The sequence below is a fragment of the Asparagus officinalis genome, chromosome 3 (assembly GCF_001876935.1).
Source record: "Asparagus officinalis chromosome 3, Aspof.V1, whole genome shotgun sequence".
In the NCBI taxonomy this organism is placed as follows: domain Eukaryota; kingdom Viridiplantae; phylum Streptophyta; class Magnoliopsida; order Asparagales; family Asparagaceae; genus Asparagus; species Asparagus officinalis.
Genome location: NC_033796.1, coordinates 64,058,505 through 64,084,123, shown reverse-complemented (window position 1 = coordinate 64,084,123; position 25,619 = coordinate 64,058,505). Strand labels below are relative to the sequence as shown.

The 25,619-nt window shown below is 35.1% G+C and overlaps 1 protein-coding gene across 2 annotated transcripts; it reads left to right on the top strand.

The window, feature by feature from the left end:
- LOC109834269 (protein translocase subunit SecA-like) lies at positions 1,066-4,608 on the top strand. 2 transcript variants are annotated; one of them, XM_020402250.1, is made up of 7 exons: positions 1,066-1,390; positions 1,551-1,627; positions 2,592-2,657; positions 2,747-2,886; positions 3,250-3,341; positions 3,480-3,545; positions 4,385-4,608. In XM_020402250.1, the coding sequence occupies exons 4-7, from the start codon at positions 2,832-2,834 to the stop codon at positions 4,430-4,432; spliced, it is 261 nt and encodes an 86-aa protein (XP_020257839.1). In that variant the 5' UTR covers positions 1,066-1,390; positions 1,551-1,627; positions 2,592-2,657; positions 2,747-2,831; the 3' UTR covers positions 4,433-4,608. The 2 variants fall into 2 exon arrangements, with proteins under 2 accessions (XP_020257839.1, XP_020257838.1); XM_020402249.1 differs by having other exon boundaries at positions 1,066-1,459.

The following is a 25,619-nucleotide window of genomic DNA, read 5'->3' as shown; positions in this document are numbered from 1 at the left end:
GGTGCATGCAGGGGACACTTGTCCGTAGCTGACAAAGAGTCGTACTTTGCCGACTAAAAACACCATAACATTACCTATGCATCAAGTTGTAGGGCACGGCCCAAAATTTTGATAGGGAGGATGAATAGGAAAGCAAAGATGAAAATCTTATTTGGATTGAAATTTATATAGAACTTGAAGTTTTCAAACAAAATAAAACATCTCGCATGAAGATAGGGTTGTCCAAAAAGTCCATGACCCCGACCTGACCAGAAAAATCGGGCCAAACCGGATTGTGGATCTTGGTCTCTCTACTATAAACTGGCCTAGACGTGGAGATTTAAGCACTAGACATCTCTATGGGAGATTTAAAGCATACCAAATAGCCAAACCAATTTTGTGTTACATTTGGTGTGATTTCTATTATTATCCTATATTTATATATAGACCTCTAAGTATATATACTTATTAATATATAAGTATAATTATACATAAGTATGTTATATCAAAGTATATATATGTCTATCATATAAGTATAATATAAACATATAAAAACATATATAATTATGTAATACATTAATATGTATAAGCATAGCTATGGCTTTATATTATCACTACAAAAAATTACACTTTTCCCGACGCTTATTCCCGACGCATGGTTAAATACGTCGCCAAAAGTTATGTTTTTTCCGACGATTTTAGTTAGCGTCGACAAAACATATATTTTTCCCCACGTTTATAAATAGCGTCGCTAAAAGTGTATATTATTTGCGACGTTTTAACTTAGCGTCGGTAAAAGTGTATGGATTTCCCGACGTTTATTTCATTTTCGTCGGCAAAAGTATAGCTTTTAGCGATGTAAAAATATTCATCGCAAAAAAATATACATTTGACGACGCACGTTAGCATCGGCAAAAGTGTAGCTTTTAGTGACGAACAATTTTGCGTCGCTAAAAATAAACACTTTTGTCGACGCTATATAGCGTCGGCAAAAGTATAGCTTTTAGCGACGCAAAATTATTGCGTCGCTAAAAGCAATACTTTTATCGACGCTTTATTATTCATGTGCGTCGCTGAACCCATCACCACCTCTTTTTTTATTTCTCCGCATACTTTTTATTTCCTCCCCCTCTTTTTTCATTTCCCTCTCCATCTAAAACGGGCTAACAATCGGCGAAGAGGGCGGCGTCGCCCCCTTGGGCTCGGCGATCGCGTTGCTCGCCGAGACCGAGGCCGAGATCGAGCAGGCTAGGTCAAAGGCCCAATCTTCCTCCTCCTCATCCAAAACCTTAGATTCAGATTCCCCTCCTCAGTCGGGTAATCCAGGTGTAGATGTCTCTTCTGCTAGTAGGGTTGATGAAGACGACAAGCTTAAGGCATTAATTGAAACGCCTGCACTTGATTGGAGCCAGTGAGAAACTTGTGTTGATTGATTTCTAAGTTGATCTGCTTATTAAATTGTCTTAAGTTATTGTTTAAGGTGACATGAACCACAAATCATAGCAATAGTTCTTCATTGTAATTCTGCTTTGAAAAGTACTATCTTCTAATTGGACCATCTGGCATTTCAGTCAAGGACAAGATGACTTTGGCGGTAGAGGCTTTGGAAGAGGCTTTGGGAGAGCGATGATGCCTGGTCGTGGCTTCGGTATACCTTTATGCTCTTCATATGTTCTCTATTATTTTTGGTTTCCTTATCTTGTTGTCATCGTCAGATTAATTTCTTTTTTATCATTTTTTTCATTTTGGTGTGATTATTTCCAGTATAAGATTCTTGTAAATTGGTCATGCAAGACAAGGCTATGACTATCTGTTAATCGCTAGGCAAAGACTTAGGTCCATTGCTTTGCTTGGTCATGCAAGACAAGGCTATGACTATCTGTTAATCGCTAGGCAAAGACTTAGGTCCATTGCTTTGCCTTCAAGTAATATATATTAAAATAATAAATTGAGAACTATTAGATAAATATGAAGTAATGAGTGATAAAATTATTATTATCTTGATGTTAATGCTTTGGATCGGATAATTCAGAACATTGCGATTGTTGATTTCATGCGTGTCTCAAGTGCGTGTCAATTGAGGTACATAACTCACTTGTATACCGAAAGCTGGGGGTATAAAGTCTGAGTAGATGATGAATTTAATGGATGGTTGTGACAAGTAATGGGTGGTGCTTTCCCTCTTTCATTGGATTGTGTTGTGCATCCAACTCATCATTGATTTACCTTGGATGTAGTTTACTGTTTGACAATGGTTCTACAAGTGATGAGTTGTTTATGATGTGCTTGCAGTGATTGGTGTTTGATATGACTGTTTGACAATGGTTCTACAAGTGATGAGTTGTTTATGATGTGCTTGCAGTGATTGGTGTTTGATATGATCTAGGAGCAGAGTAAATAATACTCATGCACACTTGTTTATTGAACACACTCCAATCAACCTGAAGACCTATTTTAGAAATTGTTAGCATTTGTTCTTTTGTCTTGGCTTGTATTCAGCAGACATTGTAGTTCCCCTTTCAAATATGCACTATCTAATTGGTACATCCAGCTTTATGTTATTGTCCATTGCTTTCTTCCCTATTTTCTGACAATTTGCTAATTGGTTGAAGGTCGTAGTGGGTTTGAAAGGAAGACACCTCCTCCCGGATACATCTGTCACCGATGCAAAGTTCCTGGTATGCTGATGCTGTTGGTTTATTTGACTGATTAATCTTTTCTTGGCTAGGTATGTATGCTTATTGTGGTCTGAATTTTCTGTCTCTAGGCCATTTTATTCAGCATTGCCCTACAAATGGCGATTCAAATTATGACGTTAGAAAGGTTAAACCACCTACTGGTATCCCAAAGTTATGAAAGACGTTGCATTAACTATCAAATGCTGCTTCAGGAGCTTCTGTGACAAGTGTAAGTATGATGTATGAAATTTTATTCTATTGTGGTAGGTTTTTAAAAAAAGATGGATATTAAACGTTGTATTCTTTATGGACGAATTAGTTAGAATAATCTACAATCATTTGAAATGTTAGGAGATTATTTCATAATTTAAGCATGGAAAGCTTTATGCAAGATGGATATTCAGTGTTTTATACTTTATGGACTCCTCTTGTTTGTCATAGGTTCATTTACAAATAGTTTTCTGAGTCTTTTCACATATGTTACATGGTGCTCTCATTGTTATTTAGTTGCTTACACTTTTTTGTGCAGTCAGTTGATATTTCTTTTTATTCTCTTGGCATCAGTTTAATTTAAGTTATTTTCATTTCATAGTGGTGACTGTTAATGATTATTTGGCACAACGTGATGCTGAGTGGATGGGTCAAATTCATTGCTTCCTTGGCCTTTCTGTTGGTCTCATACAGGTAAGCTGCAGTTTTATGGGTATCTGCCATCTTAGGTTTGATCCCTCTACCTAGTTGAACTAAGTTGGCAAACCATGTACAAATTTTCTTGCCAAGAAACATTTTCATTGACTTTATTTAAATATTGTTTAATTGTAGAGGGGCATGGATGCTGCAGAGAGAAGATCCAACTATAATTGTGACATAACATATATAAACAATTCGGTATGTTCCTGATACTCATGATATTCACCTTAGTTAAAAAAAATGTTTTCCAAGATAGTCATTGAATTGGCATTTATATTTATTTGCACATGTGTACATATCTATTGTTACTATCATTTGCTTGATCTTCGTTTAATATGTTTATGTTTTTGTCTCAATGAAGAGGATATATGTTGTCTGAATCTATATTTGTAACATGTTGTATGCAGACAAGCTGCTAATACACATGAATTTCACCTTGGTTTTATCTGTTTTTTAAGATACTGTATTAAATTTCTTTCAACATTTATGTTTGTATCACGTAGGCATATGCGTGGATTGTAACATTTGCTTGGTCTTCACAGGATGTATCATTTTAAGTACATAATTTGCTTGTTATATACATATTCACAAGATGTATTTTGGTCAAGGTATTAATTAGTTTCTTTACATTTCAGTTAGTTTTTTAGTTAGTATTTTCCTCTTCAAGGTATTCATAATTTTGTAGCAAGTATGGATTAATTATGATTTAATTGTTTCTAAAAGTGAGAATCTACAGTTTGTTATATATATTTTATCTCATAGTTAGTTGAATCTTGCAAGCTTTCCACTAAAAGGCTATCTCAAAACTAGAGTACATAACCTTCTTGTTTGAAAGATAACATGGTGAGAAACTAATTCAATCATTTGTTATTAGATTTTTATACATTCACTAAAACTTCATGTCTGAAAATTTTTTAAACTTTATATTAATTTATTTGTAAGGTATTTTTCACGTTATGATACTCTTTTTTGTGTTTGATTTTAACTTTTTATTTGCCTTACTGAGTACATTTCTTTCCATTGCAACTACACAACAGAAGTTGGAGATGGATGGTGAAGCTGGGAAGAAGAAGCCTGAGACGTGACGAAGAAAAGGCTTGCAACGTTGATAAGACATGGGTTCTCTGTAGTCTTTATTGTTCAAGTTTACTTAATCATGATTGTTGGATTTGTTAATAAAACATGTGTCAAATACTTGTTATTTTTTTAAGAGAATTGTGTTTAAATTTATTTACTAATGTTATTATTTGTTTTATTTTAATGATTGTGAAAATAAGTACTGATATTATTTTAGCTGTTAATATGCAACTTGTTTGGAGCATAATTTGATGTTTGGTTTCTTTGTTGATGTGAATTGGACCAAATTTGTTGTGGATATTCAGATTCAGTGTAGTTGACAGAAAATATAATACTTCTAGCGATGCAAATTAGTGTCAATAAAAATATACTTTTTACCAACTAAAAAAAAAACTTTTGTTGATGCTAGATTACGTCGCCAAAAATAATATCTTTTAGCGACGCTATCTTGCGTCGCCAAAGGTATAGTTTTTAGCGACGCTTTATTCTGCGTCGCTAAAAGCTAAACTTTGGCCGACGCTAACTAGCGTCGCCAAAAGTATAGTTTTTAGCGACGAGCAATTTTGCGTCGCTAAAAGCTATACTTTTGCCGACGCATAGCTTTTACCGACGCTGCATGCGTCGCCAAAAGTACACTTTTGCCGACGCAAAATATTATGCGCCGCTAAAAGATATACTTTTCCCGACGCATGACGCGTCGCCAAAGGTGTACTTTTGGCGACGCAGTGTATTTGCATCGCCAAATACTTTCCTTGACGCACTTTTGACGACGCGTTAGCAACGCTGCATTTTCAGCAAATAGATATTGTATATTAAGAAAGAGCCTCGGGACAAATGATAAACTTGTAGAAGACATCTATTATTTTCAGCAAGAACATAAAAGGTGGTAATATGAATTGAGTGCTCCATGGCCGTAGATTTGATGTGATTGATTGACATGAGAAGCACTTGAGGATAGTGAGCTTCTAGAAGAAATAAGTGTGTGCAAATATCGAAGAATAGGTTTGGTTAACATTCAAGGAGGATAGTGAGCTTCTAGAAGAAATAAGTGTGTGCAAATATCGAAGAATAGGTTTGGTTAACATTCAAGGTTGGCCATCAAAACCTTTCTCAAAAGACTGTGTGCAAATATCGAAGAATAGGTTTGGTTAACATTCAAGGTTGGCCATCAAAACCTTTCTCAAAAGACGCGAAAGTGTTGATTAAAGTCGTCATTCAAGCAGTCCTAACATACACGATGAATTGTTTCAAGTCACCATATTACCTGTTGACTATGGTCAACTAAACACTCAAATTTTTCGTGAGTGAGATTGAAGAGAGGCCACTCATTTTTTTGTATATCTTGTTTTGAGTAGAGTTGCTTTCAGTCTACACAAAAATAGAAACTCGTGAAAGGACGTGATTTAGTTCCCCCGTTGTATCTCCAACGATCAAGTCAGCTGATGAACTTGAGTGGAGAAATGAAGAATTGTGAGAGTTCTTATGTGCAGTACAATATAATTACCAGATATTCAGGAGTCGAAATGTCTAGATCCTTTCAAAAGGAAGAATAATACCTCCATTTATAGTGGTGATGGAAGAGTAAAATGGACACTTCGACCAAGCACAAGATGGCGGTGAAGAAGTATGGGCTGGTGGCTGCGTTAGCACCTAATTTACACGTGCCGGTCGGCGAGTGGAGGAGACATCACTTCAGCATTAAATGGGAAGCGATCAACGATATGGCGGTGTTGACGTGGTCCGATGAGTCATGAAGGCTATCTGGGCTAGATGTATGATGTGCCTGCCAAACATTAAATGCGACGCCGATGTGCTGTCAATGGGAGAGGCTCGAGGCTAAAGTCGCCCTATGGCTTTGTCGAGAAGTAACACCTTTCGAGTCAACCTCGCGCGGTGTTGAATAACTGGTCGAGTTGGCTAGTTGCAAGTCGTCTTCGACAAGAGGATCGACAAGTACCGCCTTTTGTGTCGACATAAGGAGATGTTGACTCGACGAGTCGGTTATGTCAGGATCCTCGGTTGCTTCGACCGTCAATCTGACTTGAGCGGTGCATGCAGGAGGACACATGTCCGTAGCTGGCAAAGAGTCGTACTTTGACGACTAAAAACACCATAACATTACCTATGCATCAAGTTGTAGAGCACGGCTCAAAATTTTGATAGGGAGGATGAATAGGAAAGCGAAGATGTAAATCTTATTTGGATTGAAATTTTATATAGAACTTGAAGTTTTCAAACAAAATAAAGCATTTCGCATGAAGATAGGTTGTCCAAAAAGCCCATGACCCCGACCTGACAACAAATTTTGTGTTACGTTTGGTGTGATTTCTATTATTATCCTAAATTTATATATAGACCTCTAAGTATATATACTTATTAACATAGAAGTATAATTATACATAAGTATGTTATATCAAAGTATATATATGTCTATCATATAAGTATAATATAAACATATAAAAAACATATATAACATATATATATATATATATATATATATATATATATATATATATAGGAATATGGGTATGCTTGGTAGTGAGGTGGGATATTATCCTCCACTCATTCAAATGGGGGGACCACATTCACATGGGTTGAATGTGGTCCCCCAATTGAATGAGTGGATGAGAATGTGACACCTCATTACCAAGCACAAAATTTGTGCTTAGTACCAAGCATACCCATTTTTCTCATATGTATGATGAATATGGGTATGCTTGGTACCAAGCACAAAATTTGTGCTTGGTAGTGAGGTGGCATATTATCCTCCACTCATTCAAATGGAGGGAACACATTTACATGGGTTGAATGTGGTCCCCTAATTGAATGAGTGGATGAGAATGAGACACCTCACTACCAAGCACAAAATTTATGTTTGGTACCAAGCATACCTATTTTTCTCATATATATGAGGAATATGAGTATGCTTGGTACCAAGCACAAAATTTGTGCTTGGTAGTGAGGTGGCATATTATCCTCCACTCATTCAAATGGGGGGACCACATTCACATGGGTTGAATATGGTCCCCCCAATTGAATGAGTGGATGGGAATGAGATACCTCACTACCAAGCACAAAATTTGTGCTTGGTATATATATATATGAAAATGTTTTCCTAAGGTGACACCTTAGATTCCTACCTAAGGATGCAGTCTAAAATCATATTATTTCCTTTTTTTTTTTGCGATCCGCTCCGTTGAGATTGATCTACACGTTCTTAGACCCAAACACACCAATTTTGGGGTGAGCCTGTCGTGTTTTGACCCTTCATCCACTCACCGTAATTTTAACGGTTTTGAATGAATAGAACTTTTTGCACGGCTCAACGAATGGTCAAAACACGACGGATTCACCCCAAAATCGTTGTGTTTGGGTTTAAGAACGTGTAGATCAAGTTCAATGGAGCGGAACGCAAAAAAAAGGAAATGATGTTATTTTAGGCCGCGTCATTAGGTAGGAATCTAAGGTGTCACCTTAGGAAAACATTACCCATATATATATATACTTATAAGTCACATTTTTTTTGCAAGAGTTTTGCAAAACAATTATAACTTTTTGAGAAATAAAGGAAAAGAAAAGCCCGGTCGACTAGATGCCCAGCTCGAAACTGTGCCCTCCCTTGGATTGGTGCTCGGCTAGATACACTCGGGTTCTGGTTCGTGTCCGGGCAGGGTCTTTTGCATGGCCTAAACCTAGATTTCCAGGTCGGCCTAGATGGACACCCCTATTAGGAGGGTATGTCATGGAGCAATAACGGTTCAACAAGCTTTGCAATGAAGGTCATGATAATAAGGAAAGTAGTTGGATTTGCAGATATGCGAAGAATTTTATCAAGCGTGTGTTCTATCTTTATCCAATGGCAGATCCAAATGGGGCAAAGTGGTGTCATGTGACACTGCTTTGCCCCAAGACCCCTTAATGTTGTTGGTGGGTTTCTGAACATCTAAGGTGAAAAAATATAAAAAAGTGAAATTATGATTTCATCTTATGGGACATCAAGCATAGTTTTGAGTTATATCTTCTAAACATAGTGGCCACTCTATTATTCTAACTAATCTCCTCCACTATGAACTTGTAGCTGTTTTGACTGTTGAAATTTGATGAAGTATTTGCAAACATGTCATTCCTTTTCAAAAATTTTGTCATCAATATAATATATTAATATGGTTAACTATCAAATAATTGCTGATACATGATCTAGTTTGTATTTGAAGCTAATTTAAATTATATTCAAACAATTATACTCTTATAATGTATTGAGAAAAATGTATTTGATGATGTTAGTAATGATGTGACTATGTATCATTTCAGAATATGAAAACTCATCCAGAATAATTGTAATTTTTAAACATTAATTATGTAGAGACACTGTTTTTCAGAAATTCTAGATCCGCCATTATCTCTATCCTTTTTCACATCTAGTACAGGAAATTTCTAGGATTGTGTTTCATGGTGAAATGAGGGACGGTAGTAGTATGATATACTAGTGGCCTAACTTAGAAGAGAGGTTGGGTCCAAAAAGCTTCAAGCTAGTCATTATTATATGCTGCCTTCTGTAAAAAAACCAAAATGAAATAAAATTACAAGTGTATCCTCGATCGAAGGTGGAGGAAGTCATGCGCGGGGCTAGAAAGTACAGGATATTGTTGCTGAATGCGCAGGAACAGTATATTGGTTTCTACTGTAGTACCAACGATGTGAATGCCTTCATTCATAAGTTATTGGAAGGTGAAATTTGACAGAAATGTATTTTCAGAGAGGGAAGCGATGGGAGTGGGTATAATCGTGAGGAACTACGCAGGTAAGTTCTATGCGGCCATGTACAATGTTATACGGATAAGAGATAATGCTGAGCACGCTGAATTTCAAGCGACGTGAGGAACTGTAGCATTCGCTCTCAGCATTGGATTTTGGAAAATACTTTTCAAAGGACTTTTCAAAGGAGATGCGGAGGCGGTAATTAGACATAACCAAAATAGAGCGGAGCAACACTCCATTTTCAAACATTTCGTTGATGATATTCAACATTGGGTACACATTTCGAGGAATGAAATTTTCCGATAGTTTGTCGAATGGGGGAATGAAGCAATTCATGTTTTAGCTCGAAAAGCTAAGGAAATTGATTATTTATGTAATATGGCTCGAAGACCAGTGTTTGATCCAAATTCTTTGTTGTTTTTGGGGAATTTAATTTTTTTTATAAAAAAGAAAAAGAAAAGAAAAGAAAGTTTAGTTTCCGTAGTTGAGAGAATAACCAATTGTTAGTCCCTAATACCATTAGGAAAGAACCCTAGAGGGGGATTGAATAGGGTCAATGCTAATCTAATCCGATTTTATGCCAATTAAAAAATTATTAATAATTTATTCTTGTAAGAATGATATACAACTAATTATGAGCAAGAATATATAAACAAAGGGCGATATAAACATAAATTAAAAAGCAAATGAGATAGTGGCAAATAACAAACACAAACACAAGGAAATGATCACGGAGTTCGGACCTTCCGTCCTACGTCTCCGCTCCCCACTCCTGGGGAGAAATCCACTATCACACTGGGTTTTCGACGCTCACTCGAAAACGTTTACACCTCTCACTCGGTTTTTTAGCTCACCGAAAACTTTACAATCAACACTCTTGCAATCCCACTCTACACCCTCTAAGTGTTGGTCTCTAGCCCGTGTCTCCCTCAAGTGCTCAGATTTACAACCTCTCCCTAGGCTTTACTACCGATGCCACTCCTCTTAGGATGACCCCGTCTCTCACCATACACTCCTCTCGGTGTACAAGTGTATTACAAAATGTATCCCACAATTAAGACTCACAAATACAAATGTTTGTTCTCTACTATGGATGAAAACTCAATGTAGGCTCACACTCAATTGTTACAACTCTCAAAACCCCAAATATACTATGTATGAAAATACTTAAGCTTAAGTGGGTGTGTGTAACAAATAGTATAATCAAATCAAAACTAAACTCAATTAAATCTAGCTTATGAAAATATGAACAAAACAATAAGTAACTAGATAAGTGTTTAGAAAATTTTTTTTATGATGACAAGAGAGAGAGGAGAAGAGTTGAATGCTCAAACACCAATGGATGATCTCCTCAAGCTCTTGTGAAATTCTCGTCACAAACCAAAACTTGAAAATGCTTAAAAGCTTTTTAAACAAACTTAAACAAACTTTTAAACCCTTGTAAAATTTTCTTAAAACATTTTCTTGGTTGATAGGAATGATAAATGTAATAGGGTATTTATAACAACCCAAAACATCAGTAGAAATCCAAGTAAAAAGACCAAAAACCCATAAGAAAATAAAACAAGAAACTAGCCGTTACTGTGCAACGGTAACATTGACGGTCGACCGCAGAGACCAGTCCAGTCGACCGAGAATGGCTGAAAGACATAGAGAAGTCTCTGGACTTCAGTCGGTCGACCGCGGCGACCATGACGGTCGACCGCGAACGAATATATGTCATATACAGGTTTAAAACAGAAATGCTGATTTTTAAATTTAAATTAAAAATAGCAAACAGATTCCAAAAAATGTAAAACTTTGGGAAATGCTTGTAAACATGAAAATAAACATATTACAAAAACTTGTTTTCAAATAGTACTTCCCATTTATGAAATCTCATCATTTTACAAAATTACTTAAAATACGAAATCTCGAAAACACATGATTTTGACAAAATGACTTAAACAACCTCTGAAATATTTTGAATGGATTTATAGACTTATACAAGATATGAAAATACTATAAACAAGTCTTTAATCCATAAACATATAATTTTACAAACAAACGTCTTTAATCCATAAATAAAATCATGTTTATTTGCATGTATAGATATGAAACAAATACGTGTATATATATAGCTATATCCATTTGTTTCATATATATATGGCTAAACATATTGCTAAAAAATTGATAAATATGAAACGTGTATATATGTCAACAAGTATACATGTTTCATATTTATAAAAATGTGAAAACTATAAAACCAAAAACGATGTGTGTTTGTGTAATATGATTGAGCTTAAAGTATCAACAAGGTATAAACTTAAACTAATATACCCAAGCTTGATAGATCTTCAATGAGCTTGTCTTGGTTGCGGATGAAGCTTAATCTTGAATCTAACTTAGATTGCAATGCTTCAATCCACTATTTCTGCCAACCTCCATTTGATATGATCGTTATAGCGTAATCCATTCAACCTCTAACTTATTGTTTGTCTAGAATACCTAATGAATAAACATAAACACTAGACAAACAATATTAGTGATTGTTTGTAAAATCATCAAAATAAGATTAGAAGATGTAGGCTCATAACATGAGACCTAACACCAATAAGTACGACGTGAAGCAGTCGGCTAATAATTAGGGTGTTACTTTTATGCATATATGCTTAAATTAATGGGGACGCAAAGATGAAATGAGTACCGACTTATATAAATTGTTTACTTTTCATGTGAAATAAACTCCGAAAGATGCTTTATTATCGCCGCAACGCAAAAAGTGATAACTTAGGAATCCACTACGAGGTGCCTTCTAAATCCACAAAAAAGGATCTCCGAATCCACGAAGAAAATATTGAAAGAGAAATTTTATTGATAAAAGTTATGCATCTAGGGCTTACAATACTCTGCTTCAATAGAAAGTAAACAAGACTCTTACTATGACTCAAAATTTATCAAAAATAGAAATAACAAAACTCTTCCTAAAGAACTCCCTAAGATTAAGAAAAAAACCGGTCAAATTTGGAATCAAACCGGATTTGCTTCCTAAACAAAACAGACTCCTAAACATTACCTAAAATAGTAAAAAAAACTAACAAAAAACGCTAATATCTCTCAATCCGGAGGGAATTTAATAAAATGGATGGCGGCAAACCAAACATCAGTCAGTTTGGTTGACCCCGTATCTAAAAAATACGTGATTTATATATATAATTCGTCCAATTCCGGAGGGAATAGTTTTGAAGCAATTTTATAAGATATGAGGGACCTTATAACAAATTCAATGATTTAAAGGACATATTGCAAACTATTAAGAGACCAATATCTAAAACACTCAAAAGGTTAATGTTGTTAAGTTATTACTGGACAAAGGAGAATTACTTTAGTTCTTAGGAACCACTAACATATTAATTTAATCTCACATGTAAAGCCAACTAGCTAGTTTGCAAAGGAGTGGCCTTGGAAAAAAATCATTCAGTCTAAAAAAAAGTGAATAGTATATAACATAATCTTATGATTAAGATTAATTTTATGAAGGCTTTTGACTGTGTAAGTTGACCTTTCATTCTTGACCTCCTTAAAGCTAGGGGGTTTGGGCCTAAATGGTGCCATTGGATTGAACACATCTTTGCTTCATCTAAATCTTCCATTTTGGTTAATAGACTCCCCTCTAAATTTTTCAATAATAGTAGGGGCTTAAAGCAAGGTGACCCTCTCTCCCCTATGCTTTTTATTCTCGCAACTGACATTTTAAACAAAATGCTCTCCTCCAGTGTAGCTACTGGGATCTCTCTGAATTGCACCTTAGAGGGGAATTAAACAACATTAGATCTCCTATAGTTTGTTGATGACACCCTTATCATGTGTAGAGCCACTTCCAAAGACATTGCTATTCTTAAATCCATTTTTTATTTATTTGAGGAAAATCTTGGATTGGGTATTAATTATGCTGAGACCAGTCTCTTTTACTTTGGTAAATCTAACATCAAAGGTTCTTATTTTGCCAATACTCAAAATTATTTTCATCAGAAGCCCCCCTTCAAATATCTTGGTTTACCCTTAAAAAGGGGATCTCTTTCTAAAAGAGATTAGCAACCTCTCTTGGTCAAGTTCTCTAAGAAACTATCAATGTGGAAAGTAGGGATCCATGTGTGGCTTGTGAAGGCAATGGATATGATACAACATAATTTTCTTTGGGGAGGTATTAGTTCAAATTCAAAAGGTAAAGCAATGATTAATTGGAGTGTAGTGTGTAAATCCATAAGTGAAGGGAGTTTGGGTGTCATCAATTTTTTTTGATTTCAATACTGCTCTTCTTTCTAAATGGATGAAGAAATGTTTGCAAAATAGCTCCCTTGTTAAGAACACCTTAGCTTCTTTGTATTCTAGAGGTTACTCCAACCTTTTTTGCACCCCACTAAATAGTTTAGCCTTTAAACTAAGGCATGACATTTGCTCTAGCTATGCTCTTATGAGTCTAGTTCAATAAAAGCTAGGGGAGGATACCAACATTAGAGTTTAGGAGGATAAATGGTCAAATCCTAATTCTCTCGCTTCTCTATTCCCCTTGGCATGCAAGTTATTGTTGTGACGGACGACGGCGCCGAGGAACCAAAACAAACGCCGATCAAAGAAGGCCAAAAAAAAAACCAAATATCAATGCACAAACCCAAACACCAATTTTAACATGGTTCGACAATTGTCTACGTCCACGGGGCAAGAAGGGGGAAGGTTTCCACTAATAGAGAAGGAGAGTACAAATTGAGATTACAAATCGCTCAAACGAACCAACTAATCTCATCAACAAATCTCTCAACCTCTCAACCAATAACCCTAACCAATAGCTCAGAAATATCTCTCTTTTCTGTGCTCCAAAATCCCCAAATATCCTCCTACAAAACCCTCAAATCGTATTGGTATTTAAACCAAAATAGAAATCCAAACAGACTACAAATAGGAACCTAAACTTTCCAAAAAACCCGTCGTAAGTCGACTTATCAGTCTGCATAAGTCGACTTGGCAGAGCGAAAAAACGACAACTGGAGAAGAGTTCATAAGTCGACTTAACAGGTCTGATAAGTCGACTTGCCAGAGCCCAAAATCAACAATCCACAGCAGATCGTAAGTCGACTTACGACACAACATAAGTCGACTTACCATAAGTCGACTTATGACCAAAAAACTGCTTTTTTTAAGTTCTTCTCCACAATTCTCCACCTCGGCGAAGTTTTCCCAAAACTGAGCCGACACCAACCAAACAAATGCCTCACGTGTTGAGACCCAAATGGGAGTGCGAACACTCACCCAAATATCGGTATCTACTCACCAAATCGGCTGCATCAAAACTGACTGCCTACGTATCCTCTTGCCCAAGGAATCAAGCATTCACGTAGTTCACCCAAACGGCCTCCAAAGGCCCTCAAACAAATAGAAAAGTCTGCAACTCTTCCCCAATATCGCCAACGGATCTACAACTAATAGCGGTCCCAAACTGATACAAATCAAACACCTCCATCTGAGGTGAACCAATGGCCGTATCCAAATCATGTCCCCCAGCTGCAACCGAATCCAAAACCAATCCATCATCTGCATCCGAAATCAAATAATCCCTAACCTGTGTTACCTCAGCTGGAATCCCAAATAACACAGTATGATCTGGAGTATGTGGAATAAGTTTCACCCAACGTGAAGTAGCATCACCCTCCACCTGCTGCGATGTCCAAAATTTTTCACCATTTTAAAATTTTCTTCTCTTTGTTAGATGATGAAGATGGAGATGAAGATTAATTCGGAGGTTTGTTTTTCTTATTTTCGCTTTTATTTCTTTTTTTATTGCTTAGTAGTTTAGATTTATTTACATGCTTGTAGTTAGATTTTATTTTCTTGTTTAAATAGCCAAGAGGCTAGAACCCTCTTGCCTTAGATTTATTTCATGCTTATAGATTAGATTTATTTCATGCTTATAGAGTAGATTTATTTTCTTGTATTTAATTCTTGTAATTTATTTTATAGTTTAGATTTTACAATTTATTTTATAGTTAGATTTTAATTTCTTATACTATTCACCTTGAGGCTAGAACCCTCTTGGGTTTAGTTTTTCTTTTTGTTTATTTTTATTTTTTTTATTCGTCTTTAGGCTAGAACCCTCTAGGGAATCACTCTTTTCTAAGAAGTGGATTCAATTCTAGATTACCCATATCTTTAATTGAATCCGTCATCTTTACTTTCTTGAATTTTATTATCATTCTTGATTTTCCTTTTTGATTCTTGATTTTATTCATCTCTCCTTGTGAAAATCATTCATTCATTGTCACACCCACTCTCACTTACATTTTGTGCCTATTTACACACTATTTTCATTCTCTCCATCTCTCCACAATCATATTCACTCATCACTCCTAATTGTCACGCACACAACATAAGAACCGATTTATATTTTTTTCCTACAAAACACCTTCCTCGTGGGATTGATAACTTTTTATACTATAACTTGACACGGTTGTGCACTTGCAACATTTTGGATACATGTTTATGCCTCATCAAAGTTTTGGCGCCGTTGCCGGGGAAGGTGTTTAAGTAGGTTTTAATTAGTTTGGTTCTTTAACTTGTATGTTTTTTGTGAAGGAACCGCTTGGAGCTTGAAGACCGCGGATTGGAGATCTAGAATTTAATGATTTGCTTTTGGGTAACTCTTCTTTCTAGAATTTTTAATTCCACCCTTCAGCTACTTCTTCACAATTAGAGACAATTAAGACTTATAAAAAAAAGATTTTATTTTTGTCGACCATAATAAAATCCACCCTTCCACTTAGACATTTACTAACAAGATAATAAATTCAGACAAATTTTTCATTTCTCATTTGTTTGATTGTTAACCCTAATTAAAAAAAGATTTTTCTTATTACCATCCTTTTTAGTTGCTTTTAATTCATAGGGTTGCATTGCATATAGTTACTAGGAATTCACCAAAGTGATTTGAGCATCTTGATTTGGCACACACTTAAAAATATTCTTAATGGCGAAACCCCCTAATCAAGATAAGGTGAGGGATTTCATCACCCTTTCCTTAGCCTAAAAATCACTAATTTCTCACTACACCATCCAAGCCTAATAAAACTCATTAGACATTGGCCCTAAGGATTCGAGCTCAATAAGGAACAAAGAATCCTTAAGTGAACCGATTTAAGTTTTCTTGGATTAGTTGGTGTCTAAGGCAAGGTTAAGGGGTTGCGTAAAGCGTTCCGTAAGGAATAAGGTACTTAATTGATCTCTGATCACCCTCTACTACTAACCTTACCTGGCTAACTACCCGGGTAAAACTTTAATCTTTTCACTTTAGGAGTTTTTGGTTAGGAGCTGGTCTAGTTGAGTTTGGCTTAACCCTAGAGTTAGAGTGATTAAAAAGTGATTGCTTTTGATTTGTTTTAGTTAGGATTTTCCTTTTTCTTCTCATAAAAAAACTAATTTTTTTCCTTAAAAAAATTGTTTTGGGTGTATGCAAACGTGGATTAGGGATAATACACATCGATTAATTCACTTTGAACCAAGCATAGAAATGGCGTATCCTAATCCACCCGTTCTTCAAGATATGTGTTATCCTATTAGGAATGCAATCCCCTCTTGCATTAGGCTCCCCGAGGCAAATGGAACTAACTTTGAGCTTCGACCGTACTATATCAACATGCTTCCAAAATTTCTAGGGAATGAAACTGAAGATGCATATATTTTTATCTCAGAATTGAGGAAGTATGTATGATGATTAAAATAAGAGAATTAACTGAAGATGCAGTCAAACTCAGATTTATTCCTTTTGCCCTCAAAGACAAAGCAAAAAAATAGCTATACAGCTTACCCATAAATTCCATCACAACTTGGGAGGAATTTATCACCGTTTTTATTAAAAAAATTTCCCGATCCATAAAACGGTGAAGCTAAGAAATAGCATCATGAATTTTAAAATTGTCCCGGGAGAACCTTTTTGAAGTATTTGGACCGATTTAAAGATTTTCTTATCCAATGTCCTCGTCACGGTTTAGAAAAATAGTGATTCTGCCAAATAATTTATGAATGATTAGATTATTCTGCAAAAACTTCTTTAGAGTCAATGTGCCACGGGGATTTCATGAGGAAAAACGCTGATGAAGTTTGGGAGTTTTTAGAGAGTCTTTCTGAGAAAACTATGCAATGTGAACATTATGGTGACATGGTTTGGTCAGTTTTCCAACCTAAATCTAGTGGTCTTTCCTTAGAGTCGAACATTGCCTCCGAAGCAAAGATGGCGATAATTCTGCAAAGGTTAGCCTTGGAAATTAAGGAACGAGCTCCAGCTCAAATTAATCAAGTTTCTGCCCCAGGTTGTCATAACTGTCAGTCTCCTGCCTACGTTTCAGAGGAATACCCTCTCCTAGGAAACACCCATTCATTAGAACAGATGAACATTGCACTTCAACATCTAGTGAATGATCAATTTTCTCCAACCTACAATCCAGGTTGGAGAAATCATCCTAATTTTGCATGGAATCAAGGAAGTCTCCAAGGGAATCAAAATTTCAATCCCACTTCAACCCAACACTTTCCTAGGGGGAACACATTTCCTTTCAATTCTCATCCATAATTTCAACAACCCAATCTGCCATATAAAAATCAGTCTCCTCTTCATCAAGCTTTAATTCAGACTCCTCACAATCCAGATCAGGATAAACGTCTCAATGTCTTAGAAAAGGGTTTGGAAACCATAATTAAGGCCTCCACTCAAACCACGAATATGTTGACTTAAACGTCCAGCACTCTGAATTCCTTTATGCAATCAACTGAACAAATGCTCAACTCTAACACTCAAGCTATAGCTAGATTAGAATCCCAACTTGGTCAACTAGTTAGTGCCGTGAGTGAAAGAGAGAAAGAAAAATTTTCGAGTCAACCCGTGGTCAACCCTAACGATACAGGATGCAGTTCATCCTATGAAGCTCAAGTGAATGTAATCCATTCACTTCAGTCAGGTAGATAGGTCGATAATCAAGTAAGAACTCCTCCAAGTCAAACTCTCGATCCAATACAAATTCCTTCCCCTTCTCCTTCTGATGAATCTATTCAACAATCACCCTCCTCAGATGACCAAGAACTTGAACCCGAACCTAAGCCTGCTTTTGATAGGTTTAGACCAGTTGCTCCTTTTCCAGAAAGACTCAGGCCTAGGAAACACTCCCTTAAGAGGAGAAGATCCTAGAAACATTCAAGCAAGTTAAGGTCAATATTCCTCTCTTAGATGTAATTGAACAAATTCCATCTTATGCCAAATTTTTGAAAGAATTATGCACTAAGAAGAGGAGAATAAATGTTCCAAAGAAAGTCTTTTTAGCAGCCAATATCAGTGATATGCTCTCAAATCTCATACCTTTGAAATATAAGGATCCAGGTTCTCCTATCATTTCATGTGTCATTGGTAATACTCACATTGATAAAGCGCTTTTAGACTTAGGGGCCAGTGTCAATTTGCTTTCATATTCAGTCTACCAGCAATTGGGTCTAGGTATACTGAACCCAACCCGCTGCACTTTGTAGTTGGCTGATAGATCTGTCAAGGTCCCTATTGGTGAGTTAGAGGATGTTCTGATTAAGGTTGGAGATTTTATTTTTTTAGTAGATTTCGTACTCTTAGAAACACAACATGTTTCTAATCTCAAAGGACAGACACCTGTCACCTTAGGACGACCATTCTTAGCCACTTCTAATGCTCTCATCAACTGTAGAACTAGTCAAATGAAGCTATCCTTTAGGAATTTGACTGCTGATCTTAACATTTTCAATCCAGAGGACTAATCAAATAATCAGCCTCTAGAAATAAATTACATTCAGGAAAGATCGAAAGAAGAAGAAGAAGAAGAGTCTGATTTGAATTTTGAGGAAACTTTTGATGAAGAGTTGGATTTTTTAGAAGAAACAGATCAGGTCATTGAGAATGATAAAACTATGTTAAGTATTTGCTGCCTTGAATTAAATTTTGAAGAAATATTTCTTGATGAACATAGATTCTTGGAGAATAATCAACAACCAAATTTTTAGAACTCAACCATGAATCTTAGGCTTGAGGAAAATGCTACAGAAGAACTGGTTGTTAGAAAACAAAAATTCACAGTACAAGAGTCTAAGTTCATTAAGAAATGCAAAATACATGGCACCAATAATACATACCTTACTTTCTTGCAAGAATTATTGAACACCCCGAAATGCTTAGAATTTCACATTATTGATTATATCATTCTGAATTTATTTAAAATCCGGGAAGAATTTTTAACAATAAGGTAGGATTTAATGTAGAATACGAGCTCTTCATGTTGAACCTTTCATTCTATATTATTTGTTTTGTTTTATTTTAGAATAATAAAAAGAATTTATTCTTCTCTCATTCGAGAGTTTCTTATTCAGTTGTAAAAAAAAAGGAAAAAAAGAAAAAAGAGAAAAAAAAGAAAAAGAAAAAGAAGAATAATTTTTTTCCATCCTCCTCCGACCAAAGGTAATTGCAGATTTTTATCAGCCGACCAAAGGTAATTGCAGATTTTTATCAGCTGACCAAATATAAGTACTTCACTTCTTATCTACTTTACTTTGTGCATCATAGAGTTTGCATTAAGGACAATGCAAAATTTAGGTGTGGGGGTGGAAATTAGTTATTTTCCTCTTTATTTTACCTTTTTAGTTGTATTTTTGTCATTTTTTCCTTTTCCTTAAAAAAAAGTATAAAAATATCGTCACTTGCCAAATTGATAGAGTTATATAATAATTGATTTATTTGATAAATTTTAAATTTTCTAATCCCTAGTTTGTTATTTACTCAAGTTTACCTTTTATGATAACTCTAAATAATTTTTTTAAGAAATGATTTTCAAAGTAGTATACTTTACTTAAGCCTTAACTTAGATTTTTATTTAAAATAATAGAATTTATGCATGCTTAGCTTAGAGTTGAAAATAATTTTTCAAAGTGTCTTGATTTACATATTTTTCAGAATATATATACATATACATATTAAAAAATTAACATTGCAAAAGAAGAGTGCGAAAAATGGGCACCAAAAGAAAAAAAAAGAAAAAAAACTCTTGAATTCAAGGTGATCCTATCTTATAAAGCCTAAGCTGACCGAGTAATTAAGCCCAAGAAGTATTTCCATACTTAATAACCTAAGCCTAATTAGGTTGGGATCCATTGGTCCAAAACTCGTTAAATGATCACTTAGAAAGCCGTAAAGTAGAAAAAAATCACCAAGGAAGAAAGAGTTAAAAAAAGAAAAAAATAATAAAAATAAAAATACTAATAAATGTTTTATATATAGTTATATTTGTATATATGGTCTTGGAAAATTTTTTAGATCAAGTAACTTGAAAATTATTTTAAACAAAGAGTTAGCATGTTCTTTTCAAAACTTTTAAATTAAATTTCTAAGTTTGGCTTGGTTTTGTATTGCAATAATGAGAAGATTTTCTAGGAAATTCACTTTGGAGTTATATATAAAAACGTTTTCTTGAGTAATAACTAGCTTCAATTAGATTGTCTAATTTTATCAAGTAATTTTAGTTATTTACTGACCTCTTTAATTTGGCAAGATGACCGAATTTTGTGGGTATATTCATTGCAAACCCTCACGAGACTACAACTCGTCCACTAGGGTAACCTAGGGGTTTAAATGCTTGTTATATGCGCTAAATACAACCGCAATTCCTGCGAAAGTGAGTTAGAATTTTCGTTTTTTTTCTTTGCTAGAGGACTAGCAAAAGTTTAGGTATGGAGGTATTTGATAATCACATTTTTATTACAATTTTATATCCTCATTACCTATTTTATATGAATAAATATACTACTAATAATTATTTTTAACTTTTAATTACAGGTTAATGAAGAATAAATCTCAAACTCCAATCTCTCTACAAAAACACCTTGATTTATTGAAGAAATGAAGCCTATGAAGCGAAACAATTTCTTTCAAATATTTAATGAAGTATTAAAGCCCAAACTGCAAAGAAAATGTCAAAAGGCCCAAGCCCAAAGCTCACAAGAAGAAGGAAACTACAGGCTGAAAAAAGTGAGAGGTGCCTATCGATAAGGCTATCAATGCTCGCATCGATAAGCTTATCGATGCCCGCATCGATAAGCCTATCGATGCGCTTATCGATAGCTACGTGAGTCTGTTACGAATCAAAGGTTAAAATTTATTGTTTTTTGGATAAGATTTCAATCCAAGGGCTCTCATTCACTGATGTTTACTATAAATAGGGGTAGAGAGTGAGGGGTTAGGTGTGAAAATTTTTGTAACTCCATTTGGAGAGGAGAGCCACTCTTAATTGAGAAGGCCTTCCAAATTGTAACTCCATTTGGAGAGGAGAGCCACTCTTAATTGAGAAGGCCTTCCAAATTTGTAACTTTTGTTACATTTAATAAAATAAATTTTTTACCACTTTAAATTTTTCTTCTCTTTGTTGGATGATGAAGATGGAGATGAAGATTAATTTGGAGGTTTGTTTTCTTATTTTCTCTTTTATTTATTTTCTTCTTGCTTAGTAGTTTAGATTTATTTACATGTTTGTAGTTAGATTTTATTTTCTTGTTTAAATAGCCAAGAGGCTAGAACTCTCTTGCCTTAGATTTATTTTATGCTTATAGATTAGATTTATTTCATGCTTATAGAGTAGATTTATTTTCTTGTATTTAATTCTTACAATTTATTTTATAGTTTAGATTTTGTAATTTATTTTGTAGTTAGATTTTAATTTCTTGTACTATTCACCTTGAGGCTAGAATCCTATTGGGTTTAGTTTTCCTTTTTGTTCATTTTTATTTTCTTTGATTCGCCTTTAGGCTAGAACCCTCTAGGGAATCACCCTTTTCTAAGAAATGGATTTAATTCTAGATTACCCATATCTTTAATTGAATCCGTCATCTTTACTTTCTTGAATTTTATTGTCATTCTTGATTTTCCTTTTTGATTCTTGATTTTATTCATCTCTCCTTGTGAAAATTATTCATGCATTGTCACACCCACTCTCACTTACATTTTGCATCTATTTACACACCATTTTTATTCTCTCCATCTCTCCATAATCATATTCACTCATCACTCCTAATTGTCACGCACACAACATAAGAACCGATTTAAATTTTCTCCTATAAAACAACTTCCTTATGGGATAGATAACTTTTTATACTATAACTTGACACGGTTATGCACTTGGAATATTTTGGGTACATGTTTATGCCTCATCAGCTCCTCGGTTGCCTTTGGGGGTGCTTCTTCCTTCTCCTTAACCTTCTTCTCATGGACCTTGAGCTTGCCAATAAGTCCATCAAGAGTGAGAGTAGATAAATCATGTGCTTCTTCGATGGCCGTAGCTTTAGGTTCCCAAGCCGGCGTCAAAGAGCGAAGAATTTTGTATCATGTGCTTCTTCGATGGCCGTAGCTTTAGGTTCCCAAGCCGGCGTCAAAGAGCGAAGAATTTTGTAGAACATCTCTTGCTTCTCTAAGACCTTGTCAAGACTATGCAATTCATTTATAATATTAGTGAACCGAGAAAACATAGAGTCAATAGATTCACTTGGAAGCATTTTAAATAGTTCATAATCATGCATGAGTCCACTAATTTTAGACTCCTTCACTTGGGGGTTCCCTCATGGGTAATGCATAACTTCTCCCAAATTTCGTGTGCGGTTGCACATGTAGAAACTCTCTTGTACTCATTGGGGGTAAGACCATAAATTAGTACATTCATGGCGTTAATGTTAAGGTTGGCTAGGTTTCTTTCATCTTCGGTCATTCTTCTACTATCCTTTTGGACATATTTCTTTTCTATGATTTCTAAGATGTCAAGGTCAATGTATTGCAAATAAATTCTCATCCTATCCTTCCAATAGGCGAAGTTGCTACCGGTGAAGAGGGGTGGCCTAGTGGTGGATTGTCCTTCTAGCATATGCATATTCCTTGAAGCCTCCATAATGATCTTTTCTCTAAGGGTTTTAAGCCTAACAATAGTAGAGGCATTACTCTGATACCAATTGAAAAGCCCTAGAGGGGGGTGAATAGGATTTATGAACAAATAATATGCAATTATAAGATATTCCAACAAACCACACACAAATATAAAATGTAATGACAATAAAAAGGAGTAGGGATAGAGATAGTTAGCCAATTGATGACATGCAGTATGTTCACGAGGTTTGGTTCGCTGACCTACGTCCCCGCTCCCCACTCTCGAGGAGAAATCCATTACACACCTGGTTTGGAAGCCGGAACTTCTTCTACACAACGATCTTCACCGAGATCTCACAACCACACAGTAGATCTCCACGAGATCAAGCTCACAACAGTAGTAAATGGAAGAAAAGCTTTCTCTTTACAGTAACCCTATGGCAAGAGAGGAGATTGCAATTGAAGCTTGGGATGTGGGCTTTAAAATAGTGAAAGCAAATGAAAGTTGAAGCTCTTTGAAAACAATAAGCTCAAACACAAGAGATTTGTAATGAAGGCTTGGGTACTAAAAAAGTTAGGGTTGTTGGGTATTTATAGGAAGAGAAGACAACAGCCAAAACCCCAAAGAATCAGCAAAAATCTCCTAAAAACCGAGAAATAGATTCTTTACAAAACTAGTTGTTAGACTGCTTATCAATCGACTGATGGGAAGCATCGGTCGACTGATGAGCTGAACATTGTATTCAAATACCAGCTCATCAGTTGACTGACGATCATTTTTCAGTTGACTGACAACTCGTTAGTTGACTGGTCAATCGACCAAAATAGAACATAAACTTTTTGATGATCGTAGACACTTTCATCAGTTGATTCATCAGTCGACTGATGTCATCAGTTGACTGGCCAGTCGACTGATAAAAGATTATCAGCCTGAATCGATTTTAAAATTAAGTTTCAAGACTCTGTTAAAAATAGTAAATAAACTCCAAAAAATATAAAAATTTGGGAATAGTTTATAAACATTTTGATAAACTTGTTTGAGAAGGAATTTTGCAAAAACGTCCTCGTATGTGTGAAAATCATCATTTTAGCAAAAGTACCAAAATACGATTTTTGAAAATATGCAAGTGTGTTATCCCATGAGCTTCAAATGTAATCAACAAGCCTCTTGCCTACATTAAGTACTAGAGAGAAAATAAAATAGTAAAAATATCCCTCATATATGAGTACATGACTTGAGTCTTGATATTTGCTCTTATGTTGATGAAGCTTGTCATGCATATAGTGCTCTTGAAAGCTTTGCTTCATCACTTTGCCTCCGCCTCCTTAGATATTGTCGTTATAGCTCATTTTCCATCCAATCCTCCATATAAGGTGCTAATGATATGTGATCTACAATATAGCTCAATAAATAATTAGCACCAATAATGGTGTTTGTAAATCATCATCAAAACAAAGGATCTACAATATAGCTCAATAAATAATTAGCACCAATAATGGTGTTTGTAAATCATCATCAAAACAAAGGATCTAACACCATTGAAAGGTAATTTTTATTAACCCTGAGCTACTATATTTATGAACCGAATGAATGTTTGGTAGACACAAGTGCAAATGTACACATTTGTGTTGATAAATGTGCCTTACTAGCTTACAAATGGAAATACCGTGAAGATGAGGAACCAAACTGCATCTAAAGCGTTGGGATATGGACGAGTAGACATGAAGTTCCCTTTAGGCCGAGTTACATAGGATGCATCACGTTCCTACTGTTCGACGCAACATTATCAATGGTTCATGTTTAGTTAGGGAGAGTTATGTGTTTTCTTTTAAATATAATAAAGTGCTTATGTTGTATGCTAGATCTTTTATTTTTAAGGGCTATGATTCTGATGGAATGTATAAGGTTAGAGCAGAACTAATTTTTAGTTCTAAATTAAATAAGATTTCTATTCCTGATTATCCTGTTAGTAACAAATTTAAATCATTTGATATATGGCATAAATTTCTTGGTCATGTTAATTTTAATTCTGTAAAAAGAATGATGAATCTTAACATGATTCCAAAATACTCTATAGATCGTAGAAAGAATGCCAAGTATGTGTAACAACTAAACAAACAAGGAAACATTTTCATTATGTTGATTCTGAGTTGCTTGATTAAGTTCATGCTGACATTTGTGAGTCTAATGGTGTTTTGGCCAAAGACATGATGAATATTTTATTACCTTTATAGATGTCTATAGAAAATATTGTTATATTTTCCTGCTTAGAACTAAAGATGAGACTCAAGAAAAATTTAACATTTTTAAGAATAAAGCTGAAACTCAAGCTGGCAAAAAACTTAAAAGATTAAGATCTGATAGAGGAGGAGAATATACATCAAATCAGTTTACTTTTCTATGTCAATCTTTTAGCATAGTGCATGAGGAAACTGTTCGCGTGGAAAACTGTTATCTTTTTCATTGAAATGATTGTCATCTTGGGTTACAAAGATCCGGT

Coding starts and splice junctions, on each gene's coding strand:
- LOC109834269 (XM_020402250.1), top strand. CDS start 2,832: ATGAAAGACGTTGCATTAACTATCAAATGCTGCTTCAGGAGCTTCTGT. Junction 3,342..3,479: donor TTTCTGTTGGTCTCATACAG/GTAAGCTGCAGT, acceptor GTTTAATTGTAG/AGGGGCATGGATGCTGCAGA. Junction 3,546..4,384: donor TAACATATATAAACAATTCG/GTATGTTCCTGA, acceptor ACTACACAACAG/AAGTTGGAGATGGATGGTGA.